Raw genomic sequence first — 24,953 nt, forward strand, 5'->3', positions numbered from 1 at the left:
TGCGGCTGCGAGCATCTAACATAAGACATGGTTTATAAGTTACCTAATGTATAGGTACCTAGGTAGGTAGTTATGGATAATTAACCACCCATCTATCCTCGGGTTTCAACAAAAAAATGTTCTCCGATAATTAAACTTTCGATTCAATCTCGGAGTTTGTTAATTTGAATTCATTACCTGTCATACCTTATGTAAATTATACATCATGTACGTAACCTTAAGAGGTCATATTAGGAGGTAGCTTAAACTATCGGCAACACCCGAGATAGTACTGTGTAAGCTACCTCAAGCTACCTCTGCAGGTGGCGTCACTACTGCGAACCCGAGACTGGTTAATTGCGGAGGTAGCCCCCCCCAAAACTCTGGGGGGCTGCAGCGGGCGCAGGCACAGCTGCACAACTGCATAGCTTTATCGTTGGCGCTAAACCCCATTCGCTACTACCCTCCCTCTTATGCGTCCCTTATCTCTGTGCGACGCTGCACAGTTACGCAGAAATGCGACTAAAGATCGGTGGTGCATGCGATAAGGGAAAACTCGTTGAAGCCACTGACCATCCACTAACCACCCACTGATAACCTCTTTCCAGCTGACTCTTACTAGACAAACCATCTGACTAACTGCTCCTGGGTTGGATCTCTCTCTCTCTCTCTCCCTCTTTCTTTAAACCCAGTCCCTAATATTCCAATTACCAGTCTTCCTTCTATCTTCCATTATCTATTATTATATCTGATCGTACTATTGCTACGTTGAAAATGAATCTCGCTGATATGGCCTTATCGCACGGCCTCTCCGTTAATGAGATGTTATCTGGAGTATTTGGTAGCATCAGTTTAACAGCATGGATCTGTTTGCTCGTACGTATTCTGGGGGACAAAGAGAGCTCTCCATATTTTGTATCACCTTATGAGTATTTTACTAACTATCTATGCGATAGCTTCCTCAGCTTATCACTAATTACAGAGCCAAGAGTGCAGAAGGCCTGTCCATGATTTTCCTAGCTGTCTGGCTCTTTGGCGATCTCGCGAACCTATCAGGTACGTACGTTTATAACATTTCTGCCACTATCCGAAAATACTAGGATTATACCTATCTACCTATCATATATCTTCAACGATGAAGCACGTGCCAAGCTGACCGTTGTCTCTAATCTATCTATAGGTGCTCTTGTGACTGGACTTGCACCCACGGCGACAGCATTGGCGGGCTACTTCTGCATATCCGATGTCATCCTAATCACGCAATGTGTCTACTATAACACCCTCAACGCCCGAAAAACCCGTCAGCGAACACGGTCAACCGAATCTGAGACCTCGGAAGACGAACCCCTCTTGCAGCCGCGGAGGAGGTCGTCTAGCGGCCTTCCAGGCTCGCACAGACGTCATTCGATGCACCATTCCGAGTCCGGTTTAGACCCCATCAAGAGAATTGTCACGGGCGAAGACGATACTCCCGATAACAACCCTTGGTTTCACAACACGCTAAGCGTTGCGGCTATATACGTCGTTGGAGCTGCCGGTTGGTTCGTGTCGTATAAGGTTGGGGCTTGGGACAAGCCAGACGCTCCCGAAGAGCCAGCAGTTGAATCATCAGTTGCCATTCTAGGCCTTGTTCTAGGATATGCCAGTGCTATTTGTTATCTATGGTACGTCTACTTGATCGCGGTAAGCTCTAAAACGCGTGCTAATAGAAGCCCAGTGCTCGAATTCCCCAGATAATCAAGAACTACCGGGAGAAGTCCTGCGAGGGTCTTGCTCTTCTTTTCTTCCTATTATCTCTCACTGGCAATCTAACATACGGCCTAAGTGTTTTCACTTACTCCCCAGAGCCAGAGTATATTATTAAAGCCATTCCTTGGCTCCTCGGATCTCTTGGTACGATTGTTGAGGATTGTATCATTTTCTATCAGTTCAGGATCTACTCGAAAAGGGGAGTGAGCAAGGCCAACGGTACCAGCGAGGCTGCGTAAAGGTGATTGCTTGCAACATCAGATACCTTAGGTACCTATTGTAGGTAGGTTTGGAACGCGGTTTTGTTAACTTGGAATTATATAGGGGTTAAGGTCATCATGGCAGGAGCATTATCTAGGCGTTCTATAATAGGGGTTTTCAGGTGATCCCCGGTTTGGATTTAGATAATATTCGCATCACCGGAAATATGCATTTGATCAAAGCTTTACCGTTCTTGACAAGTTGAATTCTCCAAATTTATACTTAAACCCGTGCGGATTATTGTCGACGGCCCCCAACTAGTCTGTGCTCGACAGGCGATAATTGCACGGCATCTAGCCTAATGAATCCAAACCACCCCCAATACAACCGAGGAATTCTATTTAATGAACAAGTCTATGTGCCTCATCTGATACATATTAACTACACTATTTCGCCCTATACTAAAGCAAAGGGCTGAGATTGCGGTGATTGTGGCTTCGTATAACACACCACATCCATGCCATTCAAAGACATAGAGTGTCGTAGTTCTATATTTATAGGTATTTGACTTAGCATAACCAATCAACTAATCAGCTGAAATTCACTGGTATCACAACATTTGTTATATTGTATTTAGTTACGATACTGCCTTGTTGAGGGGCATTGCCAGTGTTTCGCTTTAGGTACTTAGCCCCCAATACACCATCAAGGCATTATGAGGCCCGTCAAATAACTTTTAAGACTCACACATTCTTATATCTAAGCAGGGTTTGATATAAGCTCCATTCTTCTCTAATAAATGGGAGATAACATATCATATTTCATATGCTCACACTACTTCTCTATACTATTCCACTGCTTACTACTTATAGCACAATATTATCACAGCGTGTGGAAAACGAAACTAGAATAGACATGTCTATTGATCATAGCCAGCCTACGGACAACGAAACGCCAAGCTCGAGAAGTAGCTTGAAGGTAGGCTACAGTTTAGAGAGAAGTCGTGCATCAGCGGATATATCCCTCCTCACGCCATCAGAACAAACCATCAGGAGCCGTAGATATTTGTCTCATGTGGAAGGTATTCAAGCCGATATTACCCACAGCTCAAACCTAGACCCAAACCTCCAAAGATTAGGCGACTCGGAAAGTATACTTAAAGAGGACAAGGTTGCATTAGAACTAAAAGTAGAGCGCTTAAGCACAATTGCCTCTTGGTGGTGGTGGTGGGAGATAGGAGGCTCGGTTCTGAGTCTCGTTAGCATAAGCTTGATTATCCCTGTGTTGAAGCAGGTTGACGATCAACCAGTTGAAATGTGGACGTATCCTATCAGACCAAACTCTATGGTAGCTGTTCTCACCACGATCGCAAGAACAGCGATGATGATTCCTATCGCGTCTTGCCTCAGTCAGCTCAAATGGGGTCATTTTCAATATCGAGCCAACCCACTCCATCACTTGCAGCTCTACGACGATGCAAGTCGAGGGCCATGGGGTTGTTTCTTATTGCTACTCGCTGGCCGCCTCAAAGCTGTTACAGCATGGGGCTTGGCTCTAGTCACATTGGTTGCACTGGCTATCGAGCCAACGGCCCAGCAGATGTTGGAGCAGCAGATCAGGCAGGCACTCCTAACAAACGTCACGGCCCAGATAGGACGAGCTGGTAACTATACGTCAAAGGCTATATGGTCTAATTCGATACAAGGCTATGGAGGTACGTCTTGAAATCCGGTTCCTATTGGGGGTTCGGCAGTTTAATAAAATAGCATATAGGCCCGCGTGATCCAAATCCCGATTTATTGAAGCTTCAGACGACTATTGCGAACGGTGCCGTAGGTTCTATCCAAGAAGTTAACTTCTATTGCCCTGAACCAGCTGCGAAGTGCACCTGGGATCAATTCGACACACTAGCAGTCTGCGCTAGCTTTAAAGACGTTACCAATATTGCTAACAAGACCTGCAAATCTAGCAGGTATCAATACGTGTGCACATTTGAATTCCCCCAAGGAGAGCCCATAGAGATGTCATGGCGAGGGGGAAACGGAGGCGGCTCGTTATTCAACACGTCACGAACCTGGAATAACTTAGACGGTGTCATAGAAGGTGTGCTAAATGGTGTTAACAATACGGATCGGTACGATGGGATCACATTTACGAATACGGAAGCCTTTACGATTACCTTAGATTTCTGCGTCAGGACCTACCACAACGTCGTCGCAACGCTCGCCGGGATCCAAGAGGCCAATTATACCACCGAAAAGCTCCTCAGCTATGACTGGTCTCAAGAGGGAGCCGGAAACCCGTCCCTTTATTTCACATACGACACGTTCCGCACAAACTCTTCTAGGGAACTCTTTAACATAAGCGTCTCCTTACGAAACGGGCTCTTCGAATACGTCAACAAGCTCTTTTCGACAGATCTAACTTCGCCCCTAACAGACGAAGCCGCTAACACGGACTTTAGCTTTGGCGAGTTTATGTACCACACGAATCTAACCAATTTCACCAAGAACATCGAGGATACTCTCACGAATCAAATACGCAGTTCCGCCCCCGGCGACAACAGAGACGCCTTGATGTGGCCCGGCCAGGCGTTCCGCCAAGAGACATACTGGCACGTCCATTGGCCGTGGATCATCTTACCGGTAGCCGAAGTCTTTATAACAGCGGTGCTACTTTCCGTCTCCATCGTATTGACTAGGAACCAACCGCTACTCAAGTCTTCGCCGCTAGCTCTGCTCTTCCACCCTCTCGACGGCTATGAAGGGGACGAGCCGGTGCATAGTATGAGAGAAAGCGTTGGAAAATTAGAGGAGCTGGCGAAAGGGGTTTGTGTGGAGTTTAGAGAGGATGACCATGGTTTATTGAAGTTTTTCCCTGTAGAGGATAGGGGTTCGGCGAATTAGATCGTGCTGCTACCTATTATTTATCATGGGTGTCCTCTTAGATTGTATATACCTGACTTAAAAATCCATCACTCGACTCTCTCTTATCAAGATCTAAATTTACTGTAACATCTTATTCTCGGGTGTGCATGGTGATAGATGTATAAGTCCTACCCATACTAGCGAATCAAGACTTAATAAGCATTTAGTATATATCCTTTTAGGATACACTCACAAAATTTAGCCAATGGGATACAAAAGATATGTTAGTATTCGACCATCATTAAGTTTAGGTTTCTTAATACAGTATTATATTGAAAGTTCCGATCATTAAGTATCAAGATGATGCCAAACTAGCAACTATGATACCATAAGAACCACACCTCCATCATTATTCAAACCTGTCAATAATTCCGGCCTTATAAGATTATGAATTATTTCACGTCAAGAAATATTTAGCTCAAGCGAGGGTGAGTTTAGGAGTTTACTTATACGTTAACTATATAAATATATAAGAGATGATTATGGTAAATTCATCTACATAGGTACCTAGGTAGGTAATCTAGCTTTAGTTGCCAGCAAGGTAAAATCATCGCGAGTGACTGCCTGTCGTACTCGATAATATCTGCCATATAGGTTATTACCGGGTAGGTATGCGTCGTAGTATTTAAATAGCTAACGACCAAATGCCCATGCGAACCATCCTTGTTGTTGTTTTGGTGGTGGTCTGCTGCATTCCGAACAACATTTGGGGTCCTCAATATCCTCGGGAATCCTCTCATCGGTAGGAGGCGGATACAGGCATTTGGGTTTGCTAAGGTCAGGGCATGAGTTTCCGGTACCCACAACTGGGTTTGTAAACGTCCCGTGGCCGCAGCTGTATTTCACAAACTGGTATACCATTTTACACATGGTGTCTGATTGGCAGGATGGCGCAAGTATGCGGTGGTAATTTGTAGGAGTTCTGAGGGAGATGGTGTGTTGGCGACGCGAAAGGAGTAGATAGAGTGGTTGAGCTATTTGTGGATGAAGAGAAGTAGTTGATTGATCAAAGGGGTTGTTGATGGTTAGAAATGCTCCCTCATACAAGGACGGCGCAAGTGTTTAAATATGCATAGGTATCTACCTAAGCTAGGTACATATATATATTCAATACACAGGTGTCGCTATAATTATAGTTATTCAATTAACTTCGTATTAACTCTACTACTCTTAGGTTCCTAGTCACAATATTCGTGACGTAGCGTAAATACAACTACTAACAATATCCGATGCTAATGGTTGGGCGTGAAATATGTTTCTCTCAAGATTTTAACAAGAAAGTTGTTAGATGATGGCCTACATAGATCGTAGGGTCATTGGTGAATCTTGTTAAAATAATGTCATCGTGTTATAATTCACTGAGATATATTATTTTTATAGGGTCATCCGACTATCCTACCTGGAGGATGAGTGATGGACATGATAAATGGATGAGGGAACGGGACTTGGGTATTGAATATAATTAGAAGAGAGATGAGATCGGCTTTACTTATACTACACACGAGCATCTATATGTTGATACCAACATTATCTCTTAATATACTAAGTCCCTCCTATAGAGACTCCTGTATAGACTCCTGTATAGACTTCTGTATAGAGCTTAAGGATACTACCTCTAATTATATACTGGTGTTTCTAGGCTTGGGGTCTATTAAGTATCGATATTATATAAGCAGGTACATTACTTGGAATTGGGAATGTGGGGATCGAGATTATATAATACATCTAATTGTACCTGCATTAATGCAGCTAGCTAAGACTCTTAGCGTAGGAGATACGTACCTAGTAGGTACCCCTTTTTTTATTACAGCGACCCCTGCTCGAAACATCCAATTTCAGCTAAGAGAATAGAAGCAGTCGTGACATTCTCTTTTTATTTTCTTATCATCACAACTACCAACATCCAATTCGTCATTCTCTTTTCTGCTCTATTTGCCTTTTCCCCTGCCGGTTAGCTGTAGTCTCACACTCTTTCTTGTTTTTGCGTCGGCCCGGCATTTCGCTCCTTTTTTTTCAAGTTAGCATTGCTAGGTACCTACTCACCGCCTGCTTTCCAAACGAACAGGAGATAACGATACCCCTTTGAAAGAATCTACGCGTTCGGGCGAATCCATTTGATTTAAAGATACCACAGCAAGAAGGAAAGGTATAGGAAATATGCGTTTCTCGACTATTCTCTCGGCAGCCGTGGCCACGGGCCCAATCGTGGCGTCGGCCGCAGGTCAACTAGGATTTGCGTTGGGTAACAAGAAGGCCGATGGCAATTGTAAGGAATCGAGCGACTACGCGGCTGACTTCGCTGCTCTGTCGAAGGAGACGAGCGCCAAAGTCGTTCGTATCTACGCTGCTTCCGACTGCGATGTCGCGAAGCTGATCCTACCTGCTGCTAAGACGGCTGGATTCAAGGTTGTCCTGGGCATCTGGTTAGTAATATACCGTTTTATTAACACTTTCGTATTTGATCTATTCTGAGGGTAGACTTCAACCCAATTTGCGAGAAGGGGGGATATAGTTACTAACGATGACATCAAATAGGCCCGACACAGATGAATCCTTCAAGGCTGACAAGGCAGCTGTCGTCGAGTTCGCACCAAAGTACAAGGACCAGGTATACGCCATTACCGTAGGCTCGGAAGCCATGTACCGTGGCAATTTGACGGGTCCGGAGCTTGTGTCCAAGATCCAGGACGTCAAGTCAGCTGTGGGCAAGGGCTTCAAGATCGGCACGGCCGACTCGTGGAACAAGTACGCAGATGGTACGGCTGATGCCCTTGCGGAATCGGGTAGCGTGGACATTATGCTATGCAACGCTTTCTCGTACTGGCAGGGTCAGGTGCTGTCGAACGCGACGGGCTCCTTCTACGATGATATCTTCCAGGCGTTCGGCCACATTCAGGAGAAGGCTGGCGGCACCGACAAGATCGAACTCTGGGTCGGCGAGACAGGTTGGCCTACCGGCGGTGACAAGTACCAGAACGCGCAGCCCGGTGTCAAGCCCGCCTCGACCTTCTACAGCCAGGCCGTCTGCGGTATGGTCGACTGGGGATTCAACGTCTTCTTCTTCGAGGCTTTTGACGAGGCCTGGAAGCCCAAGGCTATTGGTGAGGACGGCTCCGTCGCTGACGAGACCTCGTGGGGTGCCATGACCGACGACCGGACACCCAAGTACAACCTCAAGTGCTAAACCTGCTTTCTTGTTTTATTCTGCTAGTAGACGGGGATGTGCGTAGGAAGAGATGGGGGGAGCATATAGGCGCTGATTTAGATGTCGATTGTAATTATATGTTGTCATATACTACCGCTAAGTATATGTTGACAGTAGTTGACATATAGGAGATATAGAAGATGTGATACCATATATAATGTTATATTCGCAATCATTTATTATATTACCTAGTAGGACCTGTTTACTGAAAACTTATCGCAGTATGTACGAACGTACAAATGTCATACGAATTTTGTGTTAAAGAGCATGAAGTGTTTCTATCCTAGCACTCTACGATTAGAAGCACCGTTTAGACATTTGTCATGGATGTAGGATTAGAACCATTTGCAAATTGCGAAGTAAATTTTGTATTTCCCGGGTTTAACGACGAAAATCAATAACCCCAAACTTGGGCTTGAACACAATGCCACACATTCATTACCGAATTTCACAACCACAAATGTTTCTTCGCGACCTTGTCCATGTAACCATTAACTTGACTGTATCCAAGTGATCGAAGTAATCTCTTTCGAGAACTTCAAGATCTATTTATTTACCCAACGCCGGCGCTTCCCTAGTTCGTTCCTCGGAACTGGATCTATTCCAACAGACCTCTCGTTTAAGACGTGAGTGTGGACTCGTCACGAGCGGAGGGGACTGCAAGGGGTCATGTTAGTTGAAATTCTCTACTCGTTTATCCTTTTTTTCCAGTCCTAGTCCCTAACGGTGTAGGGTGGAAAAGAGAGAGAAATGGCTTACCCGCAGCCGAAAGGAGTCGTTTCGCCGAAGAAGCAGTCGTTGCTCGCCTTAGGTACGACCTGATTCTGGTGGATAGGGGTGATAACGACACCGGCACTGGCGAGGGTTGCGCAGAGCGCGGCGAGGAGCGTTGTAGCGAATGCGGTCTTCATCTTGAATGATTGATTTGGGGAACGGTTTATTGTCGATCTCGGTGTGTAGGTATATATGAGGTATGTAGATAGATAGATATGTATGTACAATATCGCAAAAGTGGTAGATTGATGGGTAAGATAGACCAGCTAGCCCTTTTGTTTAGCGCGTTCGTCTGTTCGTCCGAGCGAAGGTATGGATGGTGTGGGTTATGTGGGTTTTATTAATCTCGTGTCGCGGGCTTCCGAATTAAATAAGGTATAATGCAGTTATTTGATATGTATGTATATAAATGTAACGATTGTGGGTGAGCGATAACCAGATCGCAATGTGGATTATCAAAATCAAAATCTTTAGAGAGCGAGAAGAGAATTTTGTGGAAGTGATGTGCGGAAGAGAAACCCAAACTAGAATTGACGACTTCACGATCTAGCAAAAAAAAAAAAAAGGCCAAGGAAGGGATAGCAGAAGGGAGAAGAGGGAAGGAGGAATCCATCATCATATGATCCATGTTCCCTTACACAAGCCACGCCGAGGACCTAACGTTACAGTTACAGTTACAGTGCAGCGGGTACTGTGCTCGTTATCATTGGATGCCTTCAAATGAAGGGGAAAGGAGGTAATGTATTACAGTGTATTGGTTTCTAACTATGAATAATAGCACTGTATCCCTATATAAAAACCCCGGCTCCGCATCTAAATCTGCGACGGACTACGTTCGAGAACAACGGAGATGAGCCAAGTTTCATCAGGACGAGACAAACCCTAGTTTGATGGAAGCTTAATGGAATAGAGAGAGGATATAATTAATAACGATTATACATATGTCTTTTTTTTTTTCTAGGTTACAAGATTCTTAGTACGGATTATATATAACTAGTTAACTACCTAAACTATTATAACTTTGCCAAGAATTCTAATAGGAAAACTAGGTAATAATCGAAACTACTCAATTGTTATTTAACTAGTTAGTATATTGTGTTTTAGGTAGTTTGTCTCTCCAGCTCAACTCGACTATTCATACATCCCTAATGCAGCTTAATATGAGCCTGGCGCGTAAAACGAATAGTGCTGTCGCCATACACACCTAATGAAGGGGGAGCAAATCGTAAGACGACTAGTCCCTGATGGTACGATGTGGTTCTGTCTGCCTCGTCTATTAGTGACACACCTATTCTATGTACATATATAGCTAGAAGCTTATGAATGCTATGCTCAGTTAAGTAAATGCTAGACGCAATATAAAAATAATCCGAATCGTATATATTTGAAGTGCCTTGCTCCCCCTGATAGAGAAATGAGGTACGCAATGGAAATATTACACTCCGCACTACGATATTTCGCATTCATCGACTACTATGGTCAGGATTGGGGCCAACCGACGAGACACGAGATATAAATACGCGCTTAGGATTTGAATAATGGTCAAGGTTGTGATAAGGATAGCGCTAATCGATCTTGGCCTTTGCCTTACTACTAGACGGTATATTCTCGTTTCCTAACACGGGGTTAGACAATATAGGACAAGCACGAAGAATATGCACGCTGCTTATTCCAGCATTTGACCTATACTAGCATATACCTTGGCGAAGGGAATCTTGACAAAAGGAAGTTCGCCAGGTTAGAAGACGCAAGTACCGTCAAGTTTCGGAAGTCTTGCACACGGTTAAGCGAGCTTGAATTACACCAACCGACAAGATAGCGCCGTATGACATTGACGACATCCCGATATGCACGTATCCTTTTGAGACTATCAAGTTTCGTAGACTTGGAGTAGAGTGATGCTATTCTGACGAGAGACTCCAAGTGGAGTCGCGAGTCTATAACTTCTACTTAAAGGAGCTATGGGTCAAGTCATATAAGCATACGGCAAGAGAATATTCTTCGTCTTAGTGACTAGTGTAGCTAATATCCCTTTACCTAGATAATAGAATATTATAATGTAAAGGTTATGGTTAACTAATTAAATACTCCTAGTGCTTCAACCTTGAGGTATGTCTAGCAATAGTAGTGGTTTGCGTGATAGGACATATGCTTAGGGCTTCTGCTTAACTGGTATTACGTACCATGTATAGGTAACAGCTCTTTCGATTGAAAAGATCGAGTTAGAGATACTTGAACGGTAATGCGGTAGTCGTGCTTTCGGTACCTAGGATCAGACGCACCTAGCAATATATGATAAAATATACGATGAATGAGAAGACAAGTAGACTCTGAGAATGTTTACTAGACATATGCTAGATATTTCTAGTCACTATGATTATTATCGTATTAATTCAAGCCGAATGATTCATCAATATTGAACTACTCCCACATCGCAATCGCTACATTTTTACCACAACGGGGGTGAAGCGTCCAAATCCAGCGGGATGTATGTCGCCGCCTGTCTCCTCTAGGTATCACTTCCTCCACCTGATCGCCTCCTCGACACTATTCCAGCAGCAGCAGCAGTAGCAGCGATAATGTACATTAAAGTTAGGAAGGGTCATCGCCCTTCCTAGTCATTCTGCGCGTTTCACCACAGCATCCCATGAAAATCTGCGTATTTCTCAAAAAAAAAAAAAAAACCAAACAATAAAAAACTTATGACATTCCTGAACCAAATCAACTCCGTGGGGCATCGCAATCGGTCATATCTTCGGAACAAGGTCTCCAAATGACGACGGATTGGATAGTTTGCGTGGGGGTTACAGTTCATTCCGTCTTCAGCGCAGGAAACACATTTAGAGAAAAAAAGGGGGCTCGTGGAGGATAAAAACAAGATCGTCGTCCTGGAGACTCAAAAGAACGCTAGTAGGTAAGCCTACGAGTCGATATGCCGATAAAGCGCAAAAGACATGCTGTTCCGAACTGAGAGTACAAGGACGGATCTGAATTGAAATAGGAAGTGATGAATCGTGAAAAAATAAATGTGTTCTGATACACATCGTAGTTGCTGTACAAGGGTATTATTTATTAGGAGATTGACAAGGCTGGCGATCAGCATATTTCCCTAGGAATTTCGCGTTTGGGTTTTGAGGACCAAGGTATTTACGAGGCATGATTGCCCTGGGCAGTCCCTATGTTGTCGGTCGCGCGCTCCTCCGCGTCGAGCCGCTTCCTCCAGTCAGCCAAGCTCTCGCTGAGACCGACAGCGTCGCTCTCTTTTTTGGTTCCGAGTCCTTCAAAATCGAAGTTAGTTGAAAGTCGATAGTTCTTGTTTGTTGCCTCCCAGTGGGACCGTAACATATCAAGTTCGTTAGCTAAATCGTCGAGAGCCGTGCTGTTCCTATTATCGCCAACACCGCCAACAGCACCAACACCGCCAGCACCGCCATAGGAGCTTCCCGCCTCTGAGCTCTCTTGTCGAATATGCCCCAAGCCACCGTTTGGATTAGGAGTGCCAATATTCATTTGATCGGTGCTTATTCGGCTACGTCTCCGATAATTATCAACTGAATTTTCTACCTGGTCGAGTAGTAGACTGACTTTTTGTTCAGCATCTTGCACTCGCTTCTCTAGGAGGGCATTCTCTTGCTGCATTTGCTCAAGCTCCTTCTCTCGAATAGTCAGTTGCTCTGCAACGTCATTGTGGGATCTGGCTGTGCTGTCACGCTCTTGATTGGTAGCATCTAGCTTCCTCCGTAATTCGATGAGTTCTTGTTCAAGTTGTGCAGAAGTTGACTTGACTTGTTCCTGGAGACCTTCTATCTTATCCTCTAGCTCCGAGCGCTCAGCTTCCCAATCCGCAGGCGTGGCATTGTCATGGAGGCTAGAACGTTCCTCTAGCTCGATATTTTCGTTCTTTAAACGATTGTTCTCAGATTGAACTTGGGCAAGCTCTTGCTTCATCTTCTTAAGCATCTTCTCTGTGCCCTTAACATAGTGGACGGCAGACTGGTAATCGTTCTCTAGTTGGACTATTCTGTTGCGATAAGTAGTCTCAGATTCTTGAATTTGGGCGGCAAAAGTCTGCTTTGTCTCTTCGTGGGCAGCAACTGCTTGCGCAAGCTGCCGTTCAAGATCGTTATTGCGAGAAGGGTTAGGCGAACTGGTTCTGGAGCCCATCTCTCGTACCCGAGCAAGATTGGTCGGGCTGATGCCCCTTTCAGCTAGAATATCTTTTAGGGTATTATGCTGAACTGTTATGGCGTTGGTCTCGAGCTGCTGGTTAGCAAGCTGGTTCTTGAGATCGGAATTCAAAGCCTGAAGCGATTGCGTTTCCCTCAGGGCAGATTGCAGTTGCCGACGAATTGATACGCCTTCCCTGCTGGATTGTTCCTGGTATGCTTCAAGTCCCGCGATTCGTTCCTCCGCGCTTCGGAGCTTATCCGAAGCAACGTCAGCTTCTTCCCGGTATTTCTTGACAAGGTTGTTTGCTGCCTCAACTTGACCTTGAAGCACCACAATGCGTTCAGCGTCAGCTCGGCTTCCTTTGCTGGGATCCTTAGCAACCTTTTCCAATCCGGAAATCAAGGCTTGCCGATGAGCGTTTGCTTCAGCCGCATGCCGCTCCGCGAGTTCCTCTGCATCTCGCAACCTTTGCGTCACGGTTTCCAGTTCGGCGGCATGCGCTTCATGTTCTGCCTTAAGCTTCGTGAGTTTGGATTCAATTGCTTCTCGCTGAGCCCGTTCCTCATCGAGCTTCCGCTCAAGGTGAGTACGCATATCCGCAGATGCTACAACAGCTTCTCGAAGAGACTCTAAGGTCTCACTATACTCTTGGGAGCTACTGCTAGCTTCGTTATATTTGTTTTCGTACTCATCCTTCTCGATGCGTAGAAGTTGCATAGCAGCAATCGCTTCAGCACCGGCAACTGATTGCTCTCGCGCCTCACGTTGGACCATGTGCAATTCTGCCCTCAGTTGTTCAAGTTCTGAAGACGTTTGCTGTTTGTACGCTTCTAGTTCAGCTATACGCTTTTGGGTAGCGCTCAAGGTTTCATCCGCAAGCTGTCGCGCGCGTCTTTCTGCTTCAAGGTCTGAAGTAGCTTTTGTGATATTATTCTGCAACTCTTTTTGGATGTTCAGTGCTGATGCAAGTTTCTTATTTAGCTCCGAAGAACGATCGCCACTGTCAACATCTCTCTCGCCGTCCAGTTGCGGCGTACTGGCTGCGCTTCCGCTTTGCGCTGCTATTTTTGCCTTGGCATAAACTGCTTCACGTACGGCAGCATCACGCTGTCGTTCTACCTCAGCGATCTGTTTTGCTGCAAGGATCGCTTGCTTATCGATGGAGGTTTGGACATTAGCCAGCTCCTGTTTCATAGCCAAGAGCGATTCAATGAGCCGCTTATCATCATCATCGAACGTGTCCGCGGCTCGAGATTCGAGAGTAGGACTAAGAGTTGCATTTGGCATGTATCCAGCTTTGCGGGCTAACTCCAGCTCAGATGCGTACCATGCAGTTCGATTGCGGGCGATGTCAAGCTCCTTTAGAAGAACAACAGTCTGAGAATTTCTATTCGAAGTTCTTCGTGACAAAGGATTACTTGGCTGTCGAGTCGGTGGAGGTGGAGAAGCCGGGCGGTTAGCCACAGTTTTAAGTGTTGGCTCCGTGCTGCTGTCTACGGACCCCTGACTTCGAGCCTGACGCGACGACATCCTCGACTTTGATTTCTCTTCTATTTGATTGTCTGACCGCGAACCACTCCTAGGGGCTTGCTGACTCGGTGTTCGCCTCCCGTTCACGACTGGAATTTCCTCTTTTACCAGTTCTCTTGGTACGGGGGACTGGCTTTGACTGCTGATGCCAGGTGAACCGACCCTTGTAGTTTCTCTTTCTATTCTTTCGATTGATGGATTTCTAGGGCGGCGGCCGTTCGCATTTCCTTCAATACTTGGCCGAGGAGCTTGCCCCGGAGGTGGAGGGCCTGAAGGAGTCGAGGTGCCTGCAGCTCTTGGAAGCTTCGATAACCCGTTACTGACAGGCGGGGGCCCATTCATATCGATACCGGTACCGCCCTTTCCGGAGCTATTAGTTGGGCTGTTAGGACTGGCTACCCGTTTCGGATCTGCTCCAATAGAGCCCTCGCGAGATGGTGTCTGCCTAGCCCCGGGGATATCGCTACCACTTGGACGCCTTTGTTGCATTTTCTGGGTGGTAGACTGGATTTGCGCATCGTTGGGATACCGGATTTTGGTGGTGTCCAAAACATATACAATCGAGAGATCGCTGATCTGAGTTGGAGTCGAACTTGGCTCGCCCCCAACTACAACGATTGACTTTCCTACAGATGTCATACTATGACCGGATCGAGGCGACGGCGAGGGTCCCATATTCTGAAAAGTATACCAACGACGAGACGTAATTCGGAACGCAGCCAAATCGCCTAGATCAGCACCCTCTTCCGTACGTCCACCAAAAATATACATAACGTCGTCTACAAGAGCAGCGGCATGTCCTTCCCTGGGGACGGGAATGTAACCTATACAGTCCAACTGAGACCACTTATTGACTGCAGGATCATAGCACCATACGTCATTGAACCATTGAAAGCCATTGGTACCGCCGAACCTATTATAATGAGCCTCTAAAACCTATGCCTGCGTAAGGGGTGTATATAAGACTTACAAGTACATCTTATCGTTAAAGGTGACCATAGAATGATTAGTTCTGGCCGGTGGTACCTTGCCTTGCAGCGCGCCTCCAGTTTCGGTATTCTCGCTAAGCACCTCCCATCGATTGTTAGGCATTTGTAATTGGTTAAGATCGAAGGCTGCTAAATCGTTCATGAAATAGCCTTCAACTTGACCACCAAAGATATATATCTTGGACCCGACGATGTTTAAAGAGTGGCCATAGCGTCCTGACGGTCGAGGACCAGCCGGCAGAGCTCTCGACCACTGCCTTGTGGCTAAAGAGCCAAGTTAGTCTACGTCGATGAGAGCGGGATCCGACGGGATAATAATGTCTTACAAGTATTGAGAAGATATAGAGTTTCGTCCAAAATATCCGTCTCGTCAATCTTAGTATCACCGCCGTAGACAATAAATGCATTGCCAACTAAAAGAGACGCGTGGCCAACTCTTGGCCCGGGTCCCTCAGATGTTGCAGCAAGCGGATAGCAAGACATGTTCCCCCCAGCTTCAATTATCCATAAATCGCCTTTGACGGTCGAACTATTAATCAAACCACCCATAATATAGATGTCGCCTTCTTTAGACGAAACGGAATTAACCGCGGCTCCATATCTCGGGAACGGACTGGGTATAGACGCAGTGAACGTCAAGCGTCGTTGAGACCAAGGGTATAACGAGGAAGGATTCGCGCCTTGCGGAGGAGTATTACGGAACTTTTAAAGTAATATCGTTAGATAAACCAAGGGGGAAAAGACGCGGGTATATAGTAACTAGATTAAATCGAAATTCACTTACAGGCAAATCGCTGCCGGCTTGCTGCTGCTGCTGTTGCTGCGGCTGGAGCGGCGGCTGTTGTTGCTGAGGTTGAGGTTGTTGCATCTGCTGTGATAGATCTTGGCCACGGCGAGCGGCATACTTCTCGGCGTCCGGGCTAGGCGTACTTTCGTCAAAGGAATTCAAACTTCCTGTTGGTGTTGACCTGGAGTGCTTCTCCTCTCTAGCAATGCGCCCGGCAGGGCTTTGGACTGGAGGCGACGAACCGGGAGCTCCATCGCGGCTTTGGACGTTCCTGTCCTGGTTTTTCTTGGATTTGAATAGGAAAGCCATGGCGAGTTAGTCGAGTACCCTTCGAAGGGACCTCGATTGAGGAGTACTAGGGCAAGGTTGTCGCAGCGGCGACAAGGTGTTCTATGGTTGGTATCGAACACTGGTTACCGGTAAGTTGCATACAATGGATCGGCGAATGGACGGATTAGCTTGATGACCAAGCGGAAAACGAATGTATGAAGAGTTCGTCGCGGTAGGATTCGGCCTTCGAAATGGCTGGGGTTGATAACATGAGGTTGGAAATCTTGAAAATGGGTCCTTAATCGAAATTGCGCCGATTGCCCGTGTCCTGCGTAGCCTCTCGACTTTTTTTTACCCCTTCCTTTTCCAGTTCGTAAGCCTTCCTATTCTCCTTTCCCTTGTAATTGCTTTGTGCAAAAATTCTAGAACTTGGATAGGCGCGAAAGAAAACAGTTCTAAATCGTATCGTGTTGTTAGGCTATTGAATTAGGAACATTGAATTAGGAGTATGTATAGAAAAATGAAGGGTTAATGGATCGAATGTTGCGACGGCTCGTTTGTTCTGTGCCACTGATGGGTAATCCCTTTCGAGATCGTCGGGGTTGTGCAATTGGTAGTGATTTGTATGTAATGTTGTAATGTACGGATAAATGATTTAAAACTAGAACATTACTTATTTATTACCTTGAATTTCCAAATACTATTGCGCGTCCTCCACAACCGTGGCAATTCAGAACATCGCCATCAAGAAAAAAAAAAAGGGAGTTGAATGAATGGATAAGAAAGAGAGAAAGTTTGGTTTGATGAGAGAGACCGCACTGGCGACGAGGTTCCTGCCGGGGACTGCATACAACCAAATTTCCAGAAAAAAATCTCTAAAGTTCCCCAGGACTGTCACCACCAAGGGTCGGGTTATGGGGGGGAACTGTGCCTGCGCTAATTCTTGAATCGGGTTAGTTCACTCTTATGCTGTGCCTTACTGTAGACTATCATTGGGCAAGAAGTAGCTAATTTAGGAGACACCCATCGCTCTAAGTGGGTTAGCGGCACTAGAGGTACTAAAATAAATGAGTGTGACGAGAGGTACCTAAAGGTAGGTAACCAACATAAAAAATGCCTTAGGTACCTAGGTAATATTTGAACTCCTGAAATTCTATGATTGACTACTACTTATATCTACAACTATAGTGATTTAGTATAAAATATTTTATTACGTAGTAAATATTCCAATTAAATTCTATGTACTTAATATTATACAACAGTTTTTTATAAAAAGAACTGGATTGGGCTTTGTTAAAGTACCTGTAGGTTTGCCTTTTAAGTAGGTCGCTCGACATGGTAGAAAAGTACGCATAAAATATACGTATTAATCAAATCAAAAAGGCATGCTTTATAGACTTATTACTTATCGAATTCTAAGCTATTTAAAGTGTCATCAACTCCCAAATAATTCGATCTATCTTTATGTTTAATATTTTCTTGGATATGTGTAGATGATCTCTTTAGCTAACATATCGACACGTACACCTATACGCATTGAGATATAAGTAGACTTACTATACTGTGATGTGACAGCATGCGGAGACGGTAGATGGTTACACCAATAGCTGAGCAAGCATCTCTAAACTCTTTTCTAAAGTGTAACCTAGAGTAGCTGTACTGACTTTGAAAATGTAAGATCTCCTTTCCCCCTTTTCCATATACCTCTAGAACCCCTTTCTGGCTTTTATACATGGTACCTTAGTTATATGTCTAAAGCACCTAATAAGTAAGTACATTGTGAGATAGATAGGTCGCCCTAAAATACATAGGTAGGTAATTGATCAGATACAGATATGCAACTATCAATGTAAGTTAGCTACTGCAGCAATTAAGTTAATGGACCCTAGACTGCTTGGGCTACTACTACGCAAGGCTGGATAATGGCGAGGGAGCCATGTGGGTACATGCGCGCTTTGGGGACGTGCAGATCTTATAGCAAAACGGGCCACCTGAAACACAGTAAATTATCTAGCACGTGAACAATACAACACTTCGGTAATACCTAAGTCTAAAAAAAAAATATTAGAAAAGTACGGATTACAGCTTGCTAAACAACTATAAAGGAACTATTACACCCGAATTACCCTAATTGTGTAAGGCTAAATATCTGCCATATATGCACACTGACGATGATAAAGGTGTGACAAAGCACCATCCGATAGGCTTCAGCTCTGTCTTCTGGCATACGCAGCTTTTAATAGATTTGTCTTGTTTCGATCGGTCAACTGCGGCTGAAGGATGTGACTCTAATGATTTAGAAAGTGCTACTATTTGAGAAATTTTTAACTGCCTATGCGAAATATCAATCATTTTATGAGTGGTGTAAAAGGTTGAATGATAAACACTTACCCCTATTATTACCTAATTACCTAACATAAAGAAAGGATTTTAAGTTGGAAGCTGTTCTCAAATTATGGATTTCGTCACTGGCTTCGAGTGGGGGCTAGGACTGATAGGCTAGGTTAGGTACCTAACTTAACCTAAGATACCTAGGTACATAATTTTTAGTCCCCACCGTCGTTCCGGGTGTACCTACCAACCAGAGTAGTTAGATTAGACCGCAAAGCTTCATTCGCAAACATCAGCCCAGCCGCCAGCCGCCATCGCATCGGCCTTGTTGAATAATCAACTTGACCGAGGTCTTCCGCCTCACCACCGAACTCCAACGCCACAGATTTTTTTTTTTAACATCTCATCGTCAAATAATTTCAACTAAAGGTACATTAAAGATGTGCTACAACCATTATGACCGCTGTTACAGTCTCCTCCCATAGCGCGTACACTTCTGGGCAGCACCCAAGCCACCACATGCCGACCGCATCTTCCGCTTCCGCATCTTCCACATCTAGGACTGTTTCGTCGTCGCACACCCGCCCTAATACCCTTAATACCCTGACCGCCGATTCTAATCCTACGCCGCTGCGCGACCATCAGCAGCTAAACTTAGTGACCAACCTACCTTTGGTTAATGGTACTTCTACCATTATGCCTTCACGTCTAGGCTCGAACGGCCCAACCTATGCCATACGATCTCCAGAATTGCCCAAGGGACGTCCACGAACAGCAACAGATGAGCGAGAGCCTGTAGATTTTGGCCGTCGTCCATTAACCGCCCCAGGAAACAAGGCTGATCCCCTACCCTCCAACTCCCATGATGACTCGGATCACAACCAGTCAAGGTTAACAGTCTCCAAGCCGCCGCTACTGCGATCCAAGAGTGAACACATAGTAAGACGTGAAGATGCGGACCAGGCGGATGAAGAGATCTATGAATGGGGAGCTAGGCATGGCTTTGAAGATCATTACCAATCCGAAGATATCATTTCTCAGCTAGCAAATGTAAGTCAAGCTTTGCTTCATATATTGCTAGCAATGTCGCCTTGTCGCGTAGAAATTCTCGAGATGCGCTGCTACCTGGCAATAGTCTGGAGATGAGACAGCATTGCTGTCATATTTACTGTGGTGTTTTTGTACTTGGTGGCATGGCTGTAGCTATTTTGCTATCGTACACCCAACATTGTTTACCTCTTCACATTGAAAAAGCTCCTTCTTATAATTATTGGTTTAGAACTAACTTCTAAATACAGAACTGGTATATGTACTTTACGGATAAGCGACACGAGACTACCGGTCAGCCAGATTCGCCTAATTATGCGATTGAGGATTGGCGTATGCGAGATCGGTTAAAAACTGTTTCGGCTGCTCTAGCTGTATGCCTCAACATTGGGGTTGAGCCCCCTGATCAGTTAAAAACAAACCCGGGGGCTAAGCTCGAGGCGTGGCAAGATCCATTCGTACCTCCAGCTGCAAAAGCCCTAGAGGCAATTGGAAAGTCACTACAAGCTCAGTACGAGAATATTTCATTACGAACAAGATATAAGCAATACCTGGATCCATCGGTCGAAGAAACGAAGAGATTCTGTCAGTCGCTGCGAAGGAACGCCAAGGATGAGCGTGTTCTACTTCATTATAATGGCCATGGTGTTCCGAAACCAACGGCATCAGGAGAGATTTGGGTCTTTAATAAGACCTTTACTCAGTATATCCCTATTTCATTGTATGACCTCCAACATTGGCTTCAGGCGCCTACTATCTTCGTCTGGGATTGCTCTGAGGCTGGTAATATCCTAAATAATTACCACCGTTTCGTAGAGAAACATGAAGAGGAAGAAGAGGCTGCCGCCGCCGCCGACCCTAACTATGAAAAGACTAAATATCGATCGTATCTTCATCTTGCAGCGTGTGCTGTCAAGGAGAATCTTCCTACCAATCCCCGACTCCCAGCTGATCTCTTCACTGCGTGTCTAACAACACCCATAGAGATGGCGTTATGGTTTTTTGTCTTACAAAATCCTCTTAAGACGAGTATAACACCAGAGCGGGCCAAGAAACTGCCTGGTAGGTTACAAGAGCGGAGAACACCACTAGGAGAGCTCAACTGGATATTTACGGCAATCACTGATACTATTGCATGGACCTCCTTACCTCGGCAGTTATTCCGTAAGTTCTTCAGGCAGGACCTCATGGTCGCGGCTCTTTTCCGTAATTTCATTCTTGCTCAGAGAATCATGATGGTCTATGGATGTCATCCTCAGTCATATCCAGAATTACCGGATACTCACCAGCATCCCCTATGGGAAAGCTGGGATTTGGCTGTTGATTTGGCGTTGGCACAGCTCCCTTTGATGGAGCGAAAAGAGAACGAAGGTATTGAATACGAATACCAAAGCTCGACCTTCTTCACGGAGCAGTTGACTGCATTTGAAGTCTATCTTACGCGTGGAGATGCTATGCAGAAAAAGCCTCCTGAGCAACTCCCTGTTGTGCTCCAGGTCTTATTAAGCCAACAGCACCGAGTACGTGCTCTTATCTTGTTGGGCAAGTTCTTAGATTTAGGTCCCTGGGCAGTCCACCTAGCCCTGAGCATTGGTATCTTCCCCTACGTGTTGAAGCTCCTGCAATCTGCCGCTGCCGAGCTGAAACCCGTTATGGTATTTATTTGGACCCGGGTTCTCGCCGTAGATGTCTCTTGCCAACCTGATCTGATCAAGGATAGCGGTTACAATTATTTCGCCTCCATACTAAATCCATCCGAAACGCTTGCCGTCACTAATAGCGATGAGCATAAAGCAATGTGCGCATTCGTTCTCTCAATGCTATGCAAGGGTTATAGGCCTGGGCAATCAGTATGCAATTCATCAAATATCATGACGTATTGTCTAACTCATCTTCGGAATGAGGAGAATGTGTTGCTACGCCAGTGGGCGTGCCTTTGCATTAGTCAACTCTGGCAAGATCTGCCCGAGGCTAAATGGAGAGGCATTCGGGAGAACGCGCCCTTGAAGCTATCTACATTGACGAAAGATCAGGCTTGCGAAGTACGAGCTGCGGTCGTTCATGCAATGACGACGTTCCTGGGCATTCCAGATCTTACAGACGAGGTGGCTAGGGTTGAGGAGTCAATAGCCTGGACACTTCTGGATATGGCTGGTGACGGCAGTCCACTTGTCCGTAAGGAGTTGCTAGTCTTTATTTCGCATTTTGTTCTTCGTTATGAAAATAAGTTTATCGTTGCTGCTTATGAGCAGCTGGTCGAGGAGAAGGAGTACTTGCACTGTCCCCCAACGGACGACGGTCTAGAGCATAAAATGGGTATGCATTATGCTCGCCCGGAAAATCGCAATCCTGATGGAACAATCAAGGCCACAGCCCAAGGATTATCCTCGAACACCGTATTCGCTGCTTGTTGGAAACATGTCTTGATACTAAACGTAGACCCTCATCCTGAGGTTCAACGAGATGCAACGATTGTCGTTGATTATGTTCACAACGCACTTCTATCATCAAATGCAAGTGTCCCAGCCCGAAATCTAATGGATGAGATTCAAAAGCGAACGCGACGGTCACGCGGTCACAAGAGGCAACCCTCTATGTCACGAAATGGCATAGGCGCATCAGCTTCTGATATCATTCCCCCCGAACCCTCACCTGGCCTTTTGAAACGAACCGCAAGTCTTCTATTTCAGCTTCCTAGCATGTGGGCTGGAGAAGATAAAGCGGTTAATCCTATGCCATTACCTTCTCCCGGGCTTACAAGAACCTCTTCTCAACGGCAGAGACCCGCCAGCGATTGGGCTGCTCTCCCTGAACAGATTGATCAGGCCAGCGTATCGGCATATTATCACGTAGCTGATGAGCCTGTGTCAGGGAAATTCAAAGAACACCGCCTCGACGAAGCACCTTCTCTACCCCTTCCGAGCACATTCCTGGAGTGGTCCATCGAGTACTTCCGCGAACCGCAGATGCACCCTAGCGAGGCTGAGGAACCGGGAAGCACCGAGTACAACGAGCGTTTGTGGCGAAGATCACGAAACGAGAATATACTCCGAGAGACACAGCCGCAGAAGCAGTATGCTGGCAGTCACAAGTGGAATAACCAGCTCTGCATTATGAACAACGGCGCTCAACCGGCAAAAATGACGTTTCACCAATACGAAGACCATCTCGCAGTGGCCGACGATGGGAACACTGTCTATATCTGGGATTGGAAAAAGCAAACTAGATTAAACCGATTCTCAAATGGGAACCCGGAAGGCTCGAAGATCAGCGATATGACGTTTATCAACGAGGACGACACGGCGTTCCTGATGACGGGTTCATCCGATGGCGTGCTCCGGGTCTACCGTAATTACGATACCCTCAAAACGACCGAGTTAGCATCGTCCTGGAGAGCACTTACCCATATGGTCCCTAGTAATGTCAATTCTGGTATGGTGTTCGACTGGCAGCAGGTGACAGGCAATGTGCTTGTTGCAGGAGATGTTCGTGTCATCCGGGTCTGGGCTGCAGCATACGAAACATGCATAATGGACATACCCGCACGCTCAGGATCATGCGTTACCTCATTAACATCGGACCAGATGACTGGCAATATCTTTGTGGCTGGATTTGGAGACGGTGCGGTTCGAGTGTTCGATACTCGGCTCCGACCGCATGAGTCAATGGTAAAGAAATGGAAGGACGATTCCGATCGACAGTGGATTAGAGACGTGCACATGCAGCGCGGAGGTCAACGCGAGTTGCTTTCCGCGAGCCGAAACGGGAAAGTAAAGCTTTGGGACATTCGAATGGATTCGCCGCTCCGCGTTATCCAAGCAACTCGCGATACCATCCGCACAGCAAGTACACACGAACACCTACCGGTATTCTCTGTGTAAGTCACTAGCCGGTGTCAAATTTAAATTATTTATGCTAACAATATTTTAGCGGAACGTCCGCCCACACCGTAAAGGTCTTCAACTTCGATGGCAACGAACTCTCCCGTATGGAACCCTACTCTAGCTTCCTACAACAGAACCGTGGCGCGCCCATCTCTGCCACCGCCTTCCATCCGCACCGCATGATCTTAGGCTGCGCAGCTCGCGGCGATTATCACATCAACCTCTTTACCTGTGCCAGCGAGAAGCCGGAAGCCTTCCTCAACTCGCTATAAACCTACACATAACCTTCCTTTCGGCTTTCCAACCATAGCCATAGCCACCATCATCCTCTTCTCACATAGATAGAAAAGAGGACACGTTTAATGCTAGTAACGGAGTTGTAATGACACTATATTTTCTTTCTCTAACCCCCCTTTTTTTTGAATGCTTTGAGCTCTGCTCAAGTAACGACTAGAGCACCTATCCGCTCGTAAAATACAATGGAGCAGGGTAGACGAACGGGTAACTTGACACGGATTAGGCACGGAGGCAGGTAGTTGTTTCGGTCGGAGTCGGGAGGAAATCTATTGGAACGGTATCATCCACTTTTTGTTTTTCGTGCTTAACCTCCCTCCATCTCGCCCCCTTTTTTTGCATTTCCTGTCCCAGGCTGGAGGAGGGAAGGGTCACGTTTCCGAAACGGATGTGATTGGTCGATCCTAGATATGATACTGTAATAAATCTCAGTTGGAGAGTTTATCCAACCTGAGCTTGCTCTCGATGTTTTACCTCTTTATCTAACTTTATGAAGTAGTAATAAGCGGATGTTTTTAATGATGATTAAGTTAATGCTATTGATATCGGTGTCTTGATATTTATCCTACTCTCTATAGGTATTGCTTGCACAAAATTGTTCCCAACAAAGGTAAATAGAGCAAGAGAAAAAGGAACGACGCGGTGTTAAGCTACATGTAGTAAGGGATCCTAAATATGTTATTGTAGGTTCCTTTTCTCATAGTCCTAAATTTTTCCCTTGGTGTTAATTACTTCCTATGGCATGATATATATTAGGTAGGTATGTATATGTGCATACAATACAACATGCTATGGCGCACTCTTCGATGGTACCTA

The 24,953-nt window shown here is 45.7% G+C and overlaps 5 protein-coding genes across 5 annotated transcripts; 4 read left to right on the plus strand and 1 right to left on the minus strand.

Moving 5' to 3' along the window:
* Positions 1 to 753: 753 nt before the first annotated feature.
* On the plus strand, positions 754 to 1,967 carry GL218_02437 (putative vacuolar amino acid transporter YPQ3; the record flags this gene model as incomplete). The annotated part of the gene is made up of 4 exons (XM_033578956.1): positions 754 to 855; positions 936 to 1,035; positions 1,160 to 1,643; positions 1,697 to 1,967. The coding sequence occupies 4 exons, from the start codon at positions 754 to 756 to the stop codon at positions 1,965 to 1,967; spliced, it is 957 nt and encodes a 318-aa protein (XP_033438719.1).
* Positions 1,968 to 3,309: 1,342 nt separating this feature from the next.
* On the plus strand, positions 3,310 to 4,835 carry GL218_02438 (uncharacterized protein; the record flags this gene model as incomplete). Its single annotated transcript, XM_033578957.1, has 2 exons — positions 3,310 to 3,643; positions 3,703 to 4,835. The coding sequence occupies 2 exons, from the start codon at positions 3,310 to 3,312 to the stop codon at positions 4,833 to 4,835; spliced, it is 1,467 nt and encodes a 488-aa protein (XP_033438718.1).
* Positions 4,836 to 7,013: 2,178 nt separating this feature from the next.
* GL218_02439 (Glucan 1,3-beta-glucosidase) lies at positions 7,014 to 8,040 on the plus strand (the record flags this gene model as incomplete). The annotated part of the gene is made up of 2 exons (XM_033578958.1): positions 7,014 to 7,279; positions 7,392 to 8,040. 2 exons carry the CDS (start codon positions 7,014 to 7,016, stop codon positions 8,038 to 8,040), a joined length of 915 nt encoding a protein of 304 aa, XP_033438717.1.
* A 3,942-nt stretch (positions 8,041 to 11,982) lies between these two features.
* On the minus strand, positions 11,983 to 16,620 carry GL218_02440 (Tip elongation aberrant protein 1; the record flags this gene model as incomplete). The annotated part of the gene is made up of 4 exons (XM_033578959.1): positions 11,983 to 15,448; positions 15,506 to 15,788; positions 15,851 to 16,226; positions 16,309 to 16,620. The coding sequence occupies 4 exons, from the start codon at positions 16,618 to 16,620 to the stop codon at positions 11,983 to 11,985; spliced, it is 4,437 nt and encodes a 1,478-aa protein (XP_033437876.1).
* Positions 16,621 to 19,608: 2,988 nt separating this feature from the next.
* On the plus strand, positions 19,609 to 24,115 carry GL218_02441 (WD repeat-containing protein mip1; the record flags this gene model as incomplete). The annotated part of the gene is made up of 3 exons (XM_033578960.1): positions 19,609 to 19,962; positions 20,211 to 23,836; positions 23,890 to 24,115. 3 exons carry the CDS (start codon positions 19,609 to 19,611, stop codon positions 24,113 to 24,115), a joined length of 4,206 nt encoding a protein of 1,401 aa, XP_033437877.1.
* Between the last annotated feature and the right edge of the window lie 838 nt (positions 24,116 to 24,953).

Source organism: Daldinia childiae, assembly GCF_008694065.1.
Source record: "Daldinia childiae strain JS-1345 chromosome Unknown Scaffold2, whole genome shotgun sequence".
Classification (NCBI taxonomy): domain Eukaryota; kingdom Fungi; phylum Ascomycota; class Sordariomycetes; order Xylariales; family Hypoxylaceae; genus Daldinia; species Daldinia childiae.